The 15,260-nt window shown below is 44.3% G+C and overlaps 1 protein-coding gene across 1 annotated transcript; it reads right to left on the minus strand.

Annotated features, from left to right (window-relative positions):
• Positions 1–7,036: 7,036 nt before the first annotated feature.
• LOC124651878 (histone-lysine N-methyltransferase ASHR3-like) lies at positions 7,037–14,537 on the minus strand. The gene is made up of 11 exons (XM_047190899.1): positions 13,604–14,537; positions 12,337–12,483; positions 11,679–11,840; positions 10,631–10,657; positions 10,307–10,424; positions 10,048–10,147; positions 9,868–9,961; positions 9,380–9,458; positions 8,176–8,347; positions 8,012–8,092; positions 7,037–7,527 (listed from the first exon to the last, which is right to left on the minus strand). The coding sequence occupies exons 1-11, from the start codon at positions 14,456–14,458 to the stop codon at positions 7,197–7,199; spliced, it is 2,166 nt and encodes a 721-aa protein (XP_047046855.1). The 5' UTR covers positions 14,459–14,537; the 3' UTR covers positions 7,037–7,196.
• Between the last annotated feature and the right edge of the window lie 723 nt (positions 14,538–15,260).

The raw sequence follows: 15,260 nt of genomic DNA on the forward strand, positions 1-15,260 counted from the left end.
TTTTCGCACACATCATTTGTTGCCACGGTGAAAATGAAAACGCGGGCCTAGTTGAATGCTCCTGTCACTACGGCCCATCAAGTGACATTTTTACCACACACATGTAAATATTATATTATGTAAATGATTGATAGCTACATAGTATTGTAAAAACAGTGAGATTCAACTTTCAAGGAAGTGTATTTTGATATTAAAAAAAAGATATAACTGGACGTCATAGGCATAATTACTAATCTTTTTTTTGAGAATAATTACTAATCTCTTATTAACTAAGATATATTCACTAACGTGAATTTGAAATTTTAATAGCCTACAATGTAAAATTGTTGATTGTGTAAAACTCAATTGTTTTCGGCGAGTTCAGATATTCCTTCAACCCGGTGATGTTTCAGTTCCTTTTGATTGCATTGGCTTGCGATCGTACGAGGAATTCTAAAGAATGACAAATAGAAAAAGGGACAACATTTGAACAATGAGATAAATTATCAAAATAGTTTCTGCATTTCGAAGATACATTCAGACAACTAACTTTGTAAATAAAATAAGGGTATATAAATTAACTTCAAACTAAGTTACATCGATTAAAAAATCAGATTTCAAATCGTCGACTTGAACTTCTTTTTTTTTCCTTTTTCTGAACCAATCACATGAGAGAGAATAATATAACATTATTTTGTAAGATCCATTATTTTGAACTCTAATTTCTCTAATTCCTTTTGCGAAGAATTATGAACTCTATTACATATCGCATAACTGAAACATCAATTATATGAGCTGAACGTACTCAGTGGCTCTATCCATCTATATGAAAGCAAGTTGCAATCTCCAAGGAAAAGGCGGAATTCCTGTAGTGTGCATTATGTCTTTGCCACAATGGATGCGCCCTTCGTTACTTAGAGAATATGCTTTGGAGCAAGGAGTTGTAATTGGTGGGAATCGAGAGGATCTTGCTGGATGGAATAAGTCAGGTTGTAAATAGATAGCTAGGCACACTTTAACAACATAGAAGATGATCTGAAAACAGATGTAGTCATATTGAGACTTTGTGGTTCTATTCTGATACTTACACCGTTCTGCAAAATTGATATTCAAGGTTCTCCTTCTCACATCTTTGCAAACTAAATTATTTTAGACAACACGAGGAGCACCAGAAGTAAACAAATAAGTATCTTCTTTGAGACAATCAGCAAGCTTCATATTTTAGACAGAGATGCAGTAGCTTGACCACCAAGTACGCACACATACAAAAGTATATTTTGCCCATCAAGACAGTTCTTGACTAAGACTTGATGCAAAACGTAAGTGTGTGTTTTCGAGTACCAGGAATTCAAGAAAAAGTAACCCTCCTCGTAGTGGCGTTCTGTTCACTTCAAACCTGTTAAGTAAGAAGTTTGCCAAAGGTAATGCATTTACGCATTACTCTGCCTCCAGTTCAGCTTTACCTCTTAACAGGAATCAAGTCAATTAGTTGCCTTCTTTGTATCTACTAATTTGTATAAACAATATGATATTGTGAACATGAATTCTTTTCTTATGTTTCTCAACTGAGAATAGGGCCTGTCATTTTGATAGATGAGTGCAGAGGTCAAAGTCAAAATTGCAAGAAAGGTAAGTACAATGCTATTCCCGGGGAAATAATACCACCATTCTATTGCCGACAGAATAATATCACCATTCATATGAAATTACACCACTATTCTAGTGACGACACCTTGGACCATTTGCCCATCAAGGTGCTAGATGACTTCACTATTACACAATAAGAGCATGAATGCAAGGGGATAGACAGAGATATCTGAACCAGGCCATCCACTGGAAAAACTTCAACCCCGGCACCATGGTGTGACCAGTAACTTCATACCTTGCAAGAGATACTTAAAATGTGTGTTTGGGCTATACAGTAGGAAATGCGTGTTCTACATCACCAGTATTATTTATCTGTTAAGAAGACTCAATATTATTCGGGTTGAAAAGTATATGAGTCTGCTGAATTTACACTATCCATAAAATACATGAATTAGTTTGAAGAACTTATACTATACGCACTAAGGATCCCATGAAGCTTTTTTTGGTTCAGCACTTTTCCCTGAAGAAAGTTGTGAATACCAATCCAACAAATTAAAGCATGAAAGTGCAGTTCTCACATGGAATTTTAACGACAAGTAGAAAATTGGTTCCAGAATTGCAGTAAACCAATGCTTGGAAATCATCAAAGAATTTCAACAGAAAAGATAGACCAATAAACTGCCCAAACTACTACAACACTTACAATATTCAAATGCATGAATTATCTCCTATGTTGGTTGGCAACATGAAGTGGAAGGATATTTATTTTTAAGCTACTCCAGTTAAAGGTGTGGTATAAATTGTCTTGAGTTTGTCCCTTAGAAACCTCCTACTCAATAAAAGTGTTAACCTGTTTAATTCCCATTTTATAGCATGGATAAATCAGACAAACTACTGTAGTAAAATTAATCCACCATTTGACTACATTTTTTCTTTTCCATATGTTAATGTCAATGAAAGAAACTAAAGTTGCAAGTGGCAAGCAATGCAGGTAATAAAAAAAGCAAAGTAGTAATAACTGATTCGTCCTATATTAGCATGATTAGACGTTCCTAAAAATGATGCACAACATGGTAAAAGAACCATTTACACCATTAGTAAGAGAAAAACTACTTCAGTGAGATTCTAAAATAAATAACTACAGATCATGCTAACTCAAAAAAAATTGTGTTTTTGATGACATTTGTGAGACTTGTGTATAACAAAACATCATAGAATGCTTGGTCAGTCCTAGGGTTTGGGTTTTCATAATTAGAAGTAGGGCAAGTCCTTGCTGTTTCAAAGCTCCCAAAAGAAATATACCATTCCTCGATTTTTTCAACTATATCATAATTCTAATTTACTTAGAAAATACATCCGACGTACTCCTACTTAGAAAAGTAACTAAGACTTATTGACAATTCACTTTCAACGAAAAACAGGTTGCTACTTTATATGGTACCTGATACCATTGTCAACTTCTTAGCATGCTCGTGGGATTTCAATCCGACATTAGAGGGCAGAGAGTATAAGTATTAGGAAATCCATCTCATAATTAGCAACTCAAACTTTTTAAGTAGATAAAATGACCTTGTGCAATTCAGAAAACACAAGCACTACATTGAGAAACCTGAACATGCCGTGGTAAGAAGAAATTCGTGCGCTGGTGCCGATGCCACGAGTGTCCAGTTGGCCCGCAGACCCAAATCCTCCAACTTGTGGCTGCCTTGTATGTTCTTTCGCCTATAGTACAACGCCTGTCGTCGGCCTCCAATCCAACGCTCCGACGTGGTCTAGCTTCTCCACCTAACTCCGGTCAATTTCTTCCGCCTCGGAGATGAGATGAGGTGAGGCTGGTGAGGTGGGGATGGGGCGCCATGGGAGAGATGGAATGGGCCTTGGTGGTTAGTGGGAGGAGGAGGTCGAACGGAGGGAGGGGTCGTACCTACGCCGCCGCGTCGAGAGGACTGGGGAGACACCTTGATCCGGACCGTCGCGAGGTCGTCAGCGCCAAGCTTCGGGAGGCGGTGGAGGGCGAACCCCTCGAAGAGCACGCGAGAGCAGGAGGTCTCTGCTGGCGCTGGTCTTCGTCGCGGAGAGCGCGCGACGCCACAACCCGCTCCAGGCTCGGCCTGTTTAGGGCCCTTCCCTCCAGATCTCGCCATAGACTGGGGCGGAGGCCCTCCAGATAACGCGGTCAGCTAGAGCAGGGTGGACTGTGCAGTGGATGCGGAGGAGGGTGGGTTCCTGTTCCTTGCGAGGTCTTGGACTTGGCCGAGTTTGGCGCTTGCGTGGTTGAGAATAATAGGGAGCATGAGAAACAAATTTTACGGTTTGAGTGGAGGAAGTGTGGTAGGATAAAGATGTGGGGGTATTATTGTCCATCCTGAAAATGTGACACCAGGCATTCACCAGTTTGCTCTTAATAGTAGAGATATACAACATAACAAAAAAAACTGGTTTACATTGATAAAAAAGGTAAATTAATAGTGCCTGATTTACAACGATGAAAGGATAGGTCGGCGCAGCAAAGCGCGCAAGGTCCTTATAGTAGTAGAGATATGCCAGGGGTGCGCAAAACAAACACCGGACTTTCCTTTTGCCTACGTGGCATAAGCATAAAACGTGTCCGTACCAGACGTCATAAGTACCTAGATCAATCCGAAATGCAAGATTAGGTACCCCGGTTGCACCTTTTACAAGATGGGGTAGTAAGGGCATCTCCAACCGGGCGACCCAAACGGACGCGCTGGGCCGTCCGTTTTGGGCCGTTTGCGTGCCCGAGCGGACGCGCGGACGGTGCCCCGCGTCCGCGCGTCCGTTTGGGTCGCGCGCTGCGCCCAACGCGCCAGATTTGGGTCGCGGCGCCCCATGGTATGTTTTTCTTGTAAATTCACTAGAAAAACGCAAAATAAATTATAGAAAAAATATATAAAATAGTTGAAATGCTCTAAATGTATTACACATTACATAGTCCATGTAATCAAGGATAAAGTATTATTCAAATAAAATGAAGAAACGATACAAAATGCTCTAGGCTTAAGGATCTCCTTCATCATTGTTGTTTGCAGCATTGTTGCCTACATGCCGCCACATGTGCTCGACCAAATCAGCCCGAAGCTGGTTGTGTACAGCTAGATCTCGAATTTCATGGTGCGCATGAAGAATGTCCCGGAATGATGCCGGAGCACGTTGAGGAGTAACCAACTCTCCTTGGCCGTCCCAGCTCATTATCAAAGAGTGAATCATCCCGCTCTACCTCAACAATCATGTTATGCATGATTACACAAGCGGTCATCACCTCCCACAGAGTTTGCACATCCCAGTGCTCGGCAGTGGTGTCCGACGATAGCCCAACGAGCTTGGAGGATGCCAAACGCCCGCTCGACATCTTTCCGGGCTGCCTCCTCGCTCTTTGGCAAACCTTGCCTCCTGCTCCGAGCTGGGGTTTCGGATTGTCTTCACGAGTGTAGCCCAAGGTGGATAGATACCATCGGCAAGGTAGTACCCCTTGGTGTAGTGGTGGCCATTGATCTCAAAATCCACATCGTGGGACCGACCGTACACTAGCCTATCAAACACCGTGAGAGCGCCGCAAAGACATTGATGTCATTGTGCGAGCCAGCCATTCCGAAGAATGAGTGCCAAATCCATGTGTCATGGGAAGCAACAGCCTTCAAGAATGACCGTGCACCCCTCGAATGGCCGCCGTATGACCCCCGCCAACCAAAGGGGCAGTTCTTCCACTCCCAATGCATGCAGTCTATGCTGCCAAGCATCCCAGAAACCCCCGGAAGCGTTGATCGACAACGGACGAGCTGTGTCCTCTCGCATTTGGTTGCCGGAGGTACTCGTTCTCCGAACGAACCGATCACCGCTCCGCAGAACCCGTACATCGATTCCAGGCCGGTTGACTCACTCATGCGCGTGTACTCATCTACGAAATCACCGGCAACGCCATATGCGAGCATCCTAATCGCTGCCGTGCATTTCGGTACGAAGAGAGGCCTACCTTGCCAAGTGCATCCACTTTCGCACGAAGTAGTCGTCGTAGATCTTGACGCCATCCATTATCCGGCGGAACAGCGGCCTCGTTCATCCGAAAACGACGGCGAAACAAGTGCGGCACGAACAATGGATTGGGTTGGAAGTAGTCGTTGTAGAGCTGGTCGTGGCCGCGTTCTCTTTTGCGGTCCAAGGCGGCCGCGCGCCCGGCAAGGACCCCCGAACACGGGGATCTGCGAGACAATGTGCTCGTGGATGAGCACCGCAAGCATCCGTGAAAATTCGTCGTCGGACTCCTCTTCCGACGACGTGTCGATGAAGTTCTTGAAGTAGTACTCGTCGTCGCCGTCCACCATGATCCGAAAAGGGACACATATTAGTTCGAGCTTTTGAACGAACACCTCGCGAGCGGAGGCGATCCAAATGCTTCTCTAGGGACCCGCAGCCATGGCCGTCTCAGCCCGACTTGCGGTCCGGAAACACGGTGCGGCAGAGGGCTCACCTCCGGCGGAAACGCGCGCAGCTGCGAACGGCGGGAGGTGTCGCGACGGTGAGAGGACAACAACGCCGGCGCCGCGTCCTCCGACTCGCTACGACGCGGCGAAAGCAGCCGCGGGACCTCGACCTATGCTTCCGCCCGCTTGCCGGCGTCTCGACGACGATGGCCGGCGTCGACGCGCTCCGAAATCGCCGGTCCATGGGTGGCGGCGGAGCGGGCGGGGAGATGTGTGCGGCGGCCTTGTGTTTTGGGTGGCGGACGAGCGGGCCGTGGCGGACAAGGGGAGGACGCGAGCGACCAGCCTTTCGCGTCCGCGGCCACGCAAACCCGGCCAAGATTTGGGCCGGGTTTGGGTCGTCCCGGACGCCGCGGCCATCCGTTTTAGGGATGGGTCCGCGCGCTGGGCCGCGTTTTTGTCCGTTTCGACCCATCCGGACGCGCGGGCGCGGGATGGGTCGCCCGGTTGGAGATGCCCTAATCCTGGACAAGATGAGGTATGTAGCTCATTCAACAACCATTGCTAGAAATTAAACAGGGAGCAAAGTAATGGCAACGTTTTAGTTAAACAGGCGCCTCCAACTTGGGGCATCCGCATCAAAGCAGAATCATGTGCGCCTCCAACTTGACTTGGTGCATCCGCATCAAAGCAGAATCATGTGAACTAGCTTGGTTGTACCAGATGTCCAAAGGAAACCAGTGAGTACTTCTGTAGCATAAGAAATTGAACGGATGTTGATGGTCACAGCTTAAGCATGCATCACATAATTTCTGCCATCTTGCCCCCAGCTGACCTGCATTCCAGAATTTTCATCGTTGGATTTAAGTTCAGATGTTCTTGCCTCCTTGATTCTGCAGTCCTCCTTCCTCCACGAGAGTAGTGACACCCATGCCAGCCTCTTCATTCTTTTCTTGGTTGCTGTCTACATCCACCTCATCTTCAGACTTTCGTGGCATTCACTTTAGAAGAACCACTAACATCAAATCAACTTCAACTTTAAGAACTGAATATGGGATAAAATGAACAATGTTACAGCTTACAACACCAGCGAAAACTCGACTCTTCTGGGGCGAAAACAATCAGTAAACACGAAAGAATCGTCTCAAATGAACTAATAATGTATCGTCATGATTATTATACAGATCGGGCTCACGCCAGTTCAGCTGAGAAGCCCTTTGGAACGGAAGCAGATGCAGATTCAGTAACCGGTGTAGATGGAGATGGGTCTATGATGGACGTGCGCTGGCGCTTGCGTCCCCAGCATATCCGGTCGATCTTGGTCTTGCTCCTCAGGTTGAAAGGAACCTCTATACAGTTGGTCCAAGGTAACAAGTGGGTCTCTGGTTTGAGGCTCGAAGGGGATGCGAGCGCAGCCGCTACGAGAGCGTCCTGTGAAGGGTTTTTTAGCTGGATGCCCAGGTATCCCTGGCAGCTCTTCGCTCCGCAGTTGCACTTGACCTTCTCCCCGAAATGCACAAACCTGCAAGGACGCGGTAAATTATCGTTGCCCATACAAAATATACCGTCTTTAAATCGGGGTCTAATGGTGCAGCTCATTCGAATGTGGAAGGTGGATGTTAAGTGGAATCTTACTTAATATGCTCCCCTGATTAGCATACATTAAATCAGTCTTGGGAAATATTCTGCCTATCCAATGGTGTAGTTCATTCGAATATGGAAGATGGATGTGAAGTGGAAAATTTAATATGATCCCCTAGTACCTGGTTAGCATAGATTAAACAACGCACAAGTACTATATCCACTCTGAATAATGTTCAAATCTATACACCAAAACACTAGTTCACGTCAGGGAACACTAGGAACAACTGGACTGTCGTGTAGGTCTAAGGGAAGCATGGCATCTATCAGATCAAGCAAATAAAAACAAGTTTAAGGGTTTGCATAATAAGGTAAAGAAATATATGCAATCTTTAGAAATGAATAAAAACCTAGATTTCAAATACCTGTAGTCATAAGTTAATGGTTCTCCAACTTGAATGGAACGAGAGGCAAAAACACCGACTCTAATCTCGCCATCGACTTGCCTGGTAAAAAACCATATAGACGGTCAGGAACATAACTTCACCACCACTGAGTGCAACAAGCTTTCTGGTTCAGAAATTATTACCATTTTTCTAGTTTACAGTTGGGATCACAACTATGGTTTAGGAAACGTGAAGTGTTTCCTTTAAATGTCGCATCTATTGTACAATCTTTGCTGATTTCACACATGTAGAAATTCTTGTCGCCGCGCCGCTTCATCTCCCAAAGCCGCTGCTCACATGTTGCATCGTTGATGACTGAAATAATGATTAAATGAATATACACAAGGGCAGCATTGGGTCACCACAGCAGATTTAAGGAGGGTAACTCAGGACTAAAACTACGAGTTAACTAAATTTACTAAACATGGTACAGCAAATGAATAGCTGAATAAAAAGAACATGTCAGTCTGAAGATAATGGGGCACAAATAATGAATTAGTGCACATGCTTTTAATTGTAGCCACGCCATATTTTCACGGTTATTGGTACAAATTTCCACTCATTCTCCACTAATCAGATTACTTGAAGAACGTATCCATCAGATGATGCTACTATCATGGTTTTTAAGGCGGTAAGGCATCCTAAAGCGCTGGGGGCGCTCTACCGCCTAAGCGCCCTCTTAAGCACCAAAAGCGGACCTAAAGTGGTAAGGCGCTGGGGGGCGCTCTATCGCCTAAGCTTCGCCTAAGCGTCCTAAGGCGGACGCCTTAAAAACCATGGCTACTATGCAACTTTTTCAGTGGTCTTGAAGATTCTTTAGTAATGCCGGTTCAGGTTAATTAGACTAACTGAAAGCAATAAAAGAAATTAAGCTAAAAGGTAAAATCAACAGCAATATTTCCGCTCACTCTTCAACTGTTAATAACTAACCCAAGAATTTATAGTTCTCACGAGATTATCCATGATGCACACTTGTATCTTCGATAGCAGGATGCAGCTTTACTGAACTCGTCTAAACAACTACTGATAAGAGTATTTGTGGTATTGTAGTATACCCTTTGGGTTGTTACAGCACATTACTTTGAGTCTTGATGTGGTAATGTGGCATTAGAGCCCGGGTTCTCAACTCTAGCAACTACCCTTAGGCACTACGGAGGCTGTTGCCCACAGAGAAGAGCAGTCGTAAATGGAACTCAAGGATTTATTTTGCACAAATAAGCATAACTGAAATAAGATTAATTAAAGCCAGTGGAAATAAGGGCACAAGCAATGTCACTCCCTGATTGCATATGAGCAGTCATCTACAGATTGTTTGTTATTTCTTTAACATGGTAAAGAAACTTGTACCTTCACCAACATACTCGATTATAAAATCACCTTTCTCCAACGGCTCCAATGCAACAGCACCCCATCCACAGCCTTCTGACTGTAAAGGAAAAAAAGGCTAATGTTAGTGTAGTCAACGAAGTAGACTAAACATCTTTTAGTAAGCATGAATACCAGCCAATTCTAAAAAACACAGCCCTATCATTGCCACATGTTATTGAGCAACCACCAAGAAAAATAAGGCTAGTGTATTCATTGTGTTTTGTAGCAATTATTTGAAGTGGTTATGCAAGTGGTGCCCATAGATGTCTGACACTCATGAACCCTCATTGTATTGTATGGCTATTTCCCAGCAGTACAAGTACAACTCATGGCACAGAAAAACTCCCCAAGGGGAAAATAGTGGAACTTGAAAAAACAAAAGATTAATGTAAATACAATAAAATTAAACAGGAGAGAAATCTCAAATAAATACGAATATGAGCACATCATTTGCAAGAAAAAACTACCTTCACAATTTTAAATTTCTTATCCTTGCGGAATGGCTTGTTGGTACACAGGTCGGAGCAGCGGCAACTCTTAGAACAACTCATAGAGAGACCCCTGAGAAATGACAGCCAAATGTCATAGTCAAAACTTCATTATCCATGTATGCGCCTGAAATATATCAGTGGAGTTAGAAAGAATACCTGCATTCGCAATCATCTCTGCAAACAGAATCTGCTCTGCAATTTCTGCACCCCGTCTCGGCACTTGAGTCAGCGCGTTTCTTTTTTACTAAATATACATCTTTTAAAACATTAAGGAAACAATGACGACGTGTAGAGGTGGAATGCAGACGAACACAAAGCTTATTTCAGAATAAATAAAGTAAGTGAAACAAAAGTAAATGGCTCTAGAAAGCTTGACACAATAACAATAACAATAATAAGCATTAAGTTAGGATACTGCGCTTGATATGTGTGTATGCGGGCGGTTTACAAACAATCGCTGAGAAATTTCGAATCGTTGAATCAATATTGAATTCTTCATTTACATAAGGAAGAGGTAGTCGGCAGAAGGCTTCCTATCAAACAAGAATGTTAGCATTAGTTATACAAAAAAAAGTGGGGTAGTACTCAGGAGGATCGCTAGATAAAAGCATCCTAAATCCTACATAGCAAGTAAGAAAGTCTTGAAATTAAACTATTTAAGATAATAGCGCAATAAGTTGAATAAAACAAATATAAAAAAAAGATAGCCAACATACAGTTATATCATGCCAGCACTAACCTCTATGTTGTTTGTCAGGTCAGCATTCTGTCACCATCAAACAAAGTACTCCTGTCAGACACCTCAACCATTACAAATATTAACAAAAGGGTATATGGAACGTTCTGGTAGTATTAATTAATAATCTAGAAGTGAAATTGATCTGACCGAAGAAATTAATGTAAGGATCTAGAAGTGAGCACGAAACCATGAAGCAAGCTTATCTCTAGTTGGAACAGAACCAACAGAAAAATAATGCCCCTTGATGCAGAGAATTAGATTTTATTAAAAATGAAATCCATAAATTAATCATTTTTTTGTTGGAAGTTGGAAGATATAGCTGTATACTTTGTTAGCAGAAAAGGGAAGAATCACATAGCCATGATCATTTCATGGATGTGCAAATGGCGATACATTACAAGAACTCTAAGCCCACACCAAATTTGAGCAAATTCTGGAGTATCGATAATATTTGTTAAGATTATGCATTCATAGATACTTGTACCAACTACCATGTATGGAAGATGCTATTAAGAGAAAAAAAAGGGGGCGGGGGGGCTTGATTTGGATGAAATGAATCAGAAGAATGCAAGTCAGACGGTAGAAACCCCAAAATAATATTCCTAGAATTTTTTTCCTAATAATACTTGCACTGGATTTGTCTTCTTGCAAAGTAACTAAAAGATACAACTTCCAGCCATAAAGAGATGTTAGAGAAAGTGTGAGTCAAACATCTCCAGTTTGTACTCATTACATAAAGAACATTTAGAACGGGTATCATGAGATTAGTTATCGAAATATCATGACTGTACCATTTTCACTAACATTTAGATCAGTCAAATAAGAATAGTATCATGCGAGAGTCATGGAAATATCATGATTGTACCAGTTTTACTAACACATTCATATGTACATGTACTGTAATCGTCAAAGTTACATGTGGAGTGGGTCCGTGCCCAAGACTTAATTTATTTATGGAAGGAGGGACTAATAAATTAGAGGTTAGAGTATTTCTGTATCCATGCCCTAACAAATCAAATTGAACAATCATAAGGAAAAAAGGATAGACCTCATTTTGAAGGAGCCAATTTGAAGGGTGCCTCCAGCAAATTGCGCTTCCTTGGTCATCTTTTAGATGAATTAGTGGCCATGGCGCACACTTTGTATGTGCTGCAACTGTACAACGTCCACATCGCCAAAAAAACATCTTTTGCTTACAAACCATGCAACCCTAATTATAAAGAAGGAAAGTCAAATTAATGCGTATCAAAGATTAAAAGTTAAGTACCTCTACCAGAAAGTCTTAGATACATCTAATATTAACTACTGAATTTTATCTGGCCAAATAGCAGTGGGCGCTGGTTTGCTGTAGGACCTACAATTGAGGTGTTCTTTGGTCGCTTAAAATTTAACCTCAGCTAAAACATAATCTTTCATTTCATGACATGGCGACGAACATAGGATTAGAAAAAAATTTAGGAACTACGACATGAATTAACCTTTAAAAATGTCTTCTTCATACATGCTGCAAAATAAGTACTGTATTATTTTATTTGCTTATTCATTTACATATAGTAAGCCATATGGCGGTCATGAACTGGTCATACATCGACAACCATAACTGTCAGCCTGCAGACTAAAATTTGCAAACAAAAAATCATGTTAATAATGACGTAAGTGTCTACTAATAATGCACATTGCATCTTCGCTTTCAAACCATAACTTACATGTTGAGGGCATTTGAAGCTTTCTGCGGTGAAATTTGCAGTATCTTCCACCACACAGGTCAGATGGAAGGACTGTTCGCATCGGCTAACCGAACATTTAATTTCATCCAAGGGATGGATGACCTTATAGCACACACGACATTCAACCTGTGCACATACGAAGAAGCCTCAGATGTTAAGCCAATAAAAAAATGAAAAAAAAAACGAAAAGCATTAAGAATTTGTGAGCTGCGGCTCGAGGGGGTAAAAATATTTGTATCACAAGGACAAAACGTGGTGATTTTTATAAGTTTCACCTGTCTACATAAAATTGCTCCAGTACTGGTTGATCTTAGCTGCGTCAATGTATTACAATTGAGAAGTGTGGGTTGCATTTTGGTAGACTACACAGTTGTGGGGATATTTACACTTAATGTACTGCTTGCCCTCCTCTCACATGGATTTGTACAAGAGTCAGAAATAGGAGAGCACGAGTACTGAGTTGACCTGACGGGGAAGACTTGTATAGGATCTCACCATTTAACACACAAAATTTATTTTTACAAATTGCAAAAAAATCTGAAACTTGTATACAACATACCTACGGGTTGTATCAACAACTCCAGAAAAAATCAACTCAAAAGTCCATCTACATGTAGAGAAACAAAAAATGATAAAATCTACTATGAATAGTGTCAGCTTTAGGTGGATGCGATTTCACACTATTCACACCCAAGATTTGTCTTTTTTTCCTCCAAGTGTTGGTCGAATTTGAAGCTGAGATTTTTAGGGGTTGCATATATAGCACAAATGTTTGTTGTCAATTCTTTTTGAAATTTTTGAACATATTTTGTCTGTTCTAAAAAAATTGATCTCACAGATCCTATACAAACTGAGATCCAACGCAAGTTGCCCCCCGACCTGGTGATAATAGAACACGGGAAAAAGGAGTGTATGACTTAATGTGTTTTTGCCTGAGATGTTGCGGGATGTGTGGGCAGTAGCGCTCATTTCAAATGTTGTCCGTTTCCTCTCTGTTGTATGAGTAAGTTTGAGTAATTTATAGTTGCGACAATGTAGTAGTAGTACCAGTTGAGATGTCTGGGTTGCATTTTGGTAGGATGCACATTTATGGGGACATTTACACTCAAGCTTGATGCTGCATAGAGTAAATCACTCAAGCCATTCCCCCTAAGAACTCCCACCCACGCAGAGACAGATCATTTCGGCCCAGCAGTGATTCCAAGCTATGCTGGCGAACTGAACCATGAGGAGCAGAAACACGTACCGCCTTAGGCGCAGCGGTGAGAAATGGCAGAACGCAGTGGTGCGGGGGGGCACCCGTCACCCCCTTCCTCACCGCCCACTCCTTTGCATAATCCTCTAGCGTCCGACTCCGCGCCGCAGACGATGGAGGCGAAGACAAGTTCTTCACGGTGACGTGGCCCGCCTCAGGGTAGGCGGTGACGGGAACCGCACCATTGTCCTCCTCGAGCATCCGGACCGGTGCCGGCGCTGCTTGGGCAAGGGAGGACGGCCCATGGCGTGCCTCGGGGAAGGCAGTGACGGAGAAGGCACCATCATTGTTCTCTTCAACCATCACTGCCACCGCACCATTCACTTGCACCGCGAACAGGGATGTGAGAGGAGCCGAAGACGTGGGCACTGCAACCGCGGATGAAGGTACTGTATCCGAGAACAAGTTATTCCCGCTGCCCTGGGGTACCTCCTCAGGGTAGGGGGCCGTGCCAGAAACTGCAACTTTGTTCTCTTCCTTTATCCGGCCAAGTGTCGGCGCAGATGAAGGTGCCAGAACTGAAGATGCCTTGTTCCTGCTGCTGCCGTTCAACACCACCTCGGGGTAGGCGGTGGCAGAAACATCACCGCTGCTCTCCTCCTCGGGCGAGGAAGGCAGCGGGGCAGAGGAGGAGGAGGGCTTGTCCCCGCTGCTGCCGTTGAACATCATCTCGGTATAGACGGTGACAGCAACCGCACCGCTGTACTCCTCGAGCGTCCGGCCCGGTGCCGGCGCCAGTGCTGGCACTTCCACGGCGGATGAGGTTGACGGATCCGAATACGGCGACTCGTTCCCGCTGTCGGGGTATGCGGTGACAGAAACGGCACCGCCTTCCCCCTCGTGCATCTGGCCCGATGCCGGTGCGGGCACGGCGGAGGAGAAGGGCTCGTCCGCGCCACCGCGGCGCACCTCAGGGCATTGGAGGTGGTCCACGCCCGATGCTGCCGCCGCCACCGGAATGGTTCGGGGGGGGCAGAAGACCCGTTCCCTCCGCCGTGGTGCCGTGGCAAGAGCCTCGGCCTGGGAACAAGGGCGGCCGCCGGCCCGTCCGCAGGGGCCTTAGGCGAGCGGGACGGCGGCGATGCGGAGCTTGGCCGTCCGTGCGGGTGGATCTGCTGGCTGGCGCGGGGGCTCGGTAGGCAAGCAGCGGCGGAATGTGGGAGGCGACGGCGGAATGTGGGACGAAACCCTAGGCTAGGCCGCTCGGCCTCGTCGGGAGGAGAGAGAAGCCACGCAACGCTTCGATGAGTGAGAAAGAGACTGGCCTGGCCTGGCCTTCGGAGAGATCGTGTTATGGGCTTATGGCCCACGAAAATTGTCAAAAGTGGCTGAAACACGTGTTTGAATGTCTATTGCAAAGCCCTTTAGGCCTCGTTCGTTTAATCCCCAGGGGCTATGGATTGAGCTGGATTAGGGCGTGGTCCTGGATATCTAGCCCCGCGAGTTGTTTTTCCAGCCCAACAGAATTGTAGTATTCGGTTACACCCTGTCGGTAATATTGGCCCGACTAATCACATCCATCTGTACTAACTTGATTTGGAAAAAAATTATCCCCATCAGGCCCGTGGAAGAATTTCCACGACGGGACAGACTTTGAGCGAGCCAAGAAAGGGAAAGAGAAAGCGACATTGATGACAATCTCGTGCTT

The sequence above is a fragment of the Lolium rigidum genome, chromosome 5 (assembly GCF_022539505.1).
Source record: "Lolium rigidum isolate FL_2022 chromosome 5, APGP_CSIRO_Lrig_0.1, whole genome shotgun sequence".
In the NCBI taxonomy this organism is placed as follows: Eukaryota; Viridiplantae; Streptophyta; class Magnoliopsida; order Poales; family Poaceae; genus Lolium; species Lolium rigidum.

Bases quoted from the DNA above. Each gene is read 5' to 3' on its own strand.
- LOC124651878 (XM_047190899.1), bottom strand. From the start codon at position 14,458: ATGCACGAGGGGGAAGGCGGTGCCGTTTCTGTCACCGCATACCCCGAC. The intron at 12,484-13,603 runs GTACGTGTTTCT...GTATGTGCACAG, and splicing joins TCACCGCTGCGCCTAAGGCG to GTTGAATGTCGTGTGTGCTA. The intron at 10,148-10,306 runs GTATCCTAACTT...ATGTTTTAAAAG, and splicing joins ATACACACATATCAAGCGCA to ATGTATATTTAGTAAAAAAG.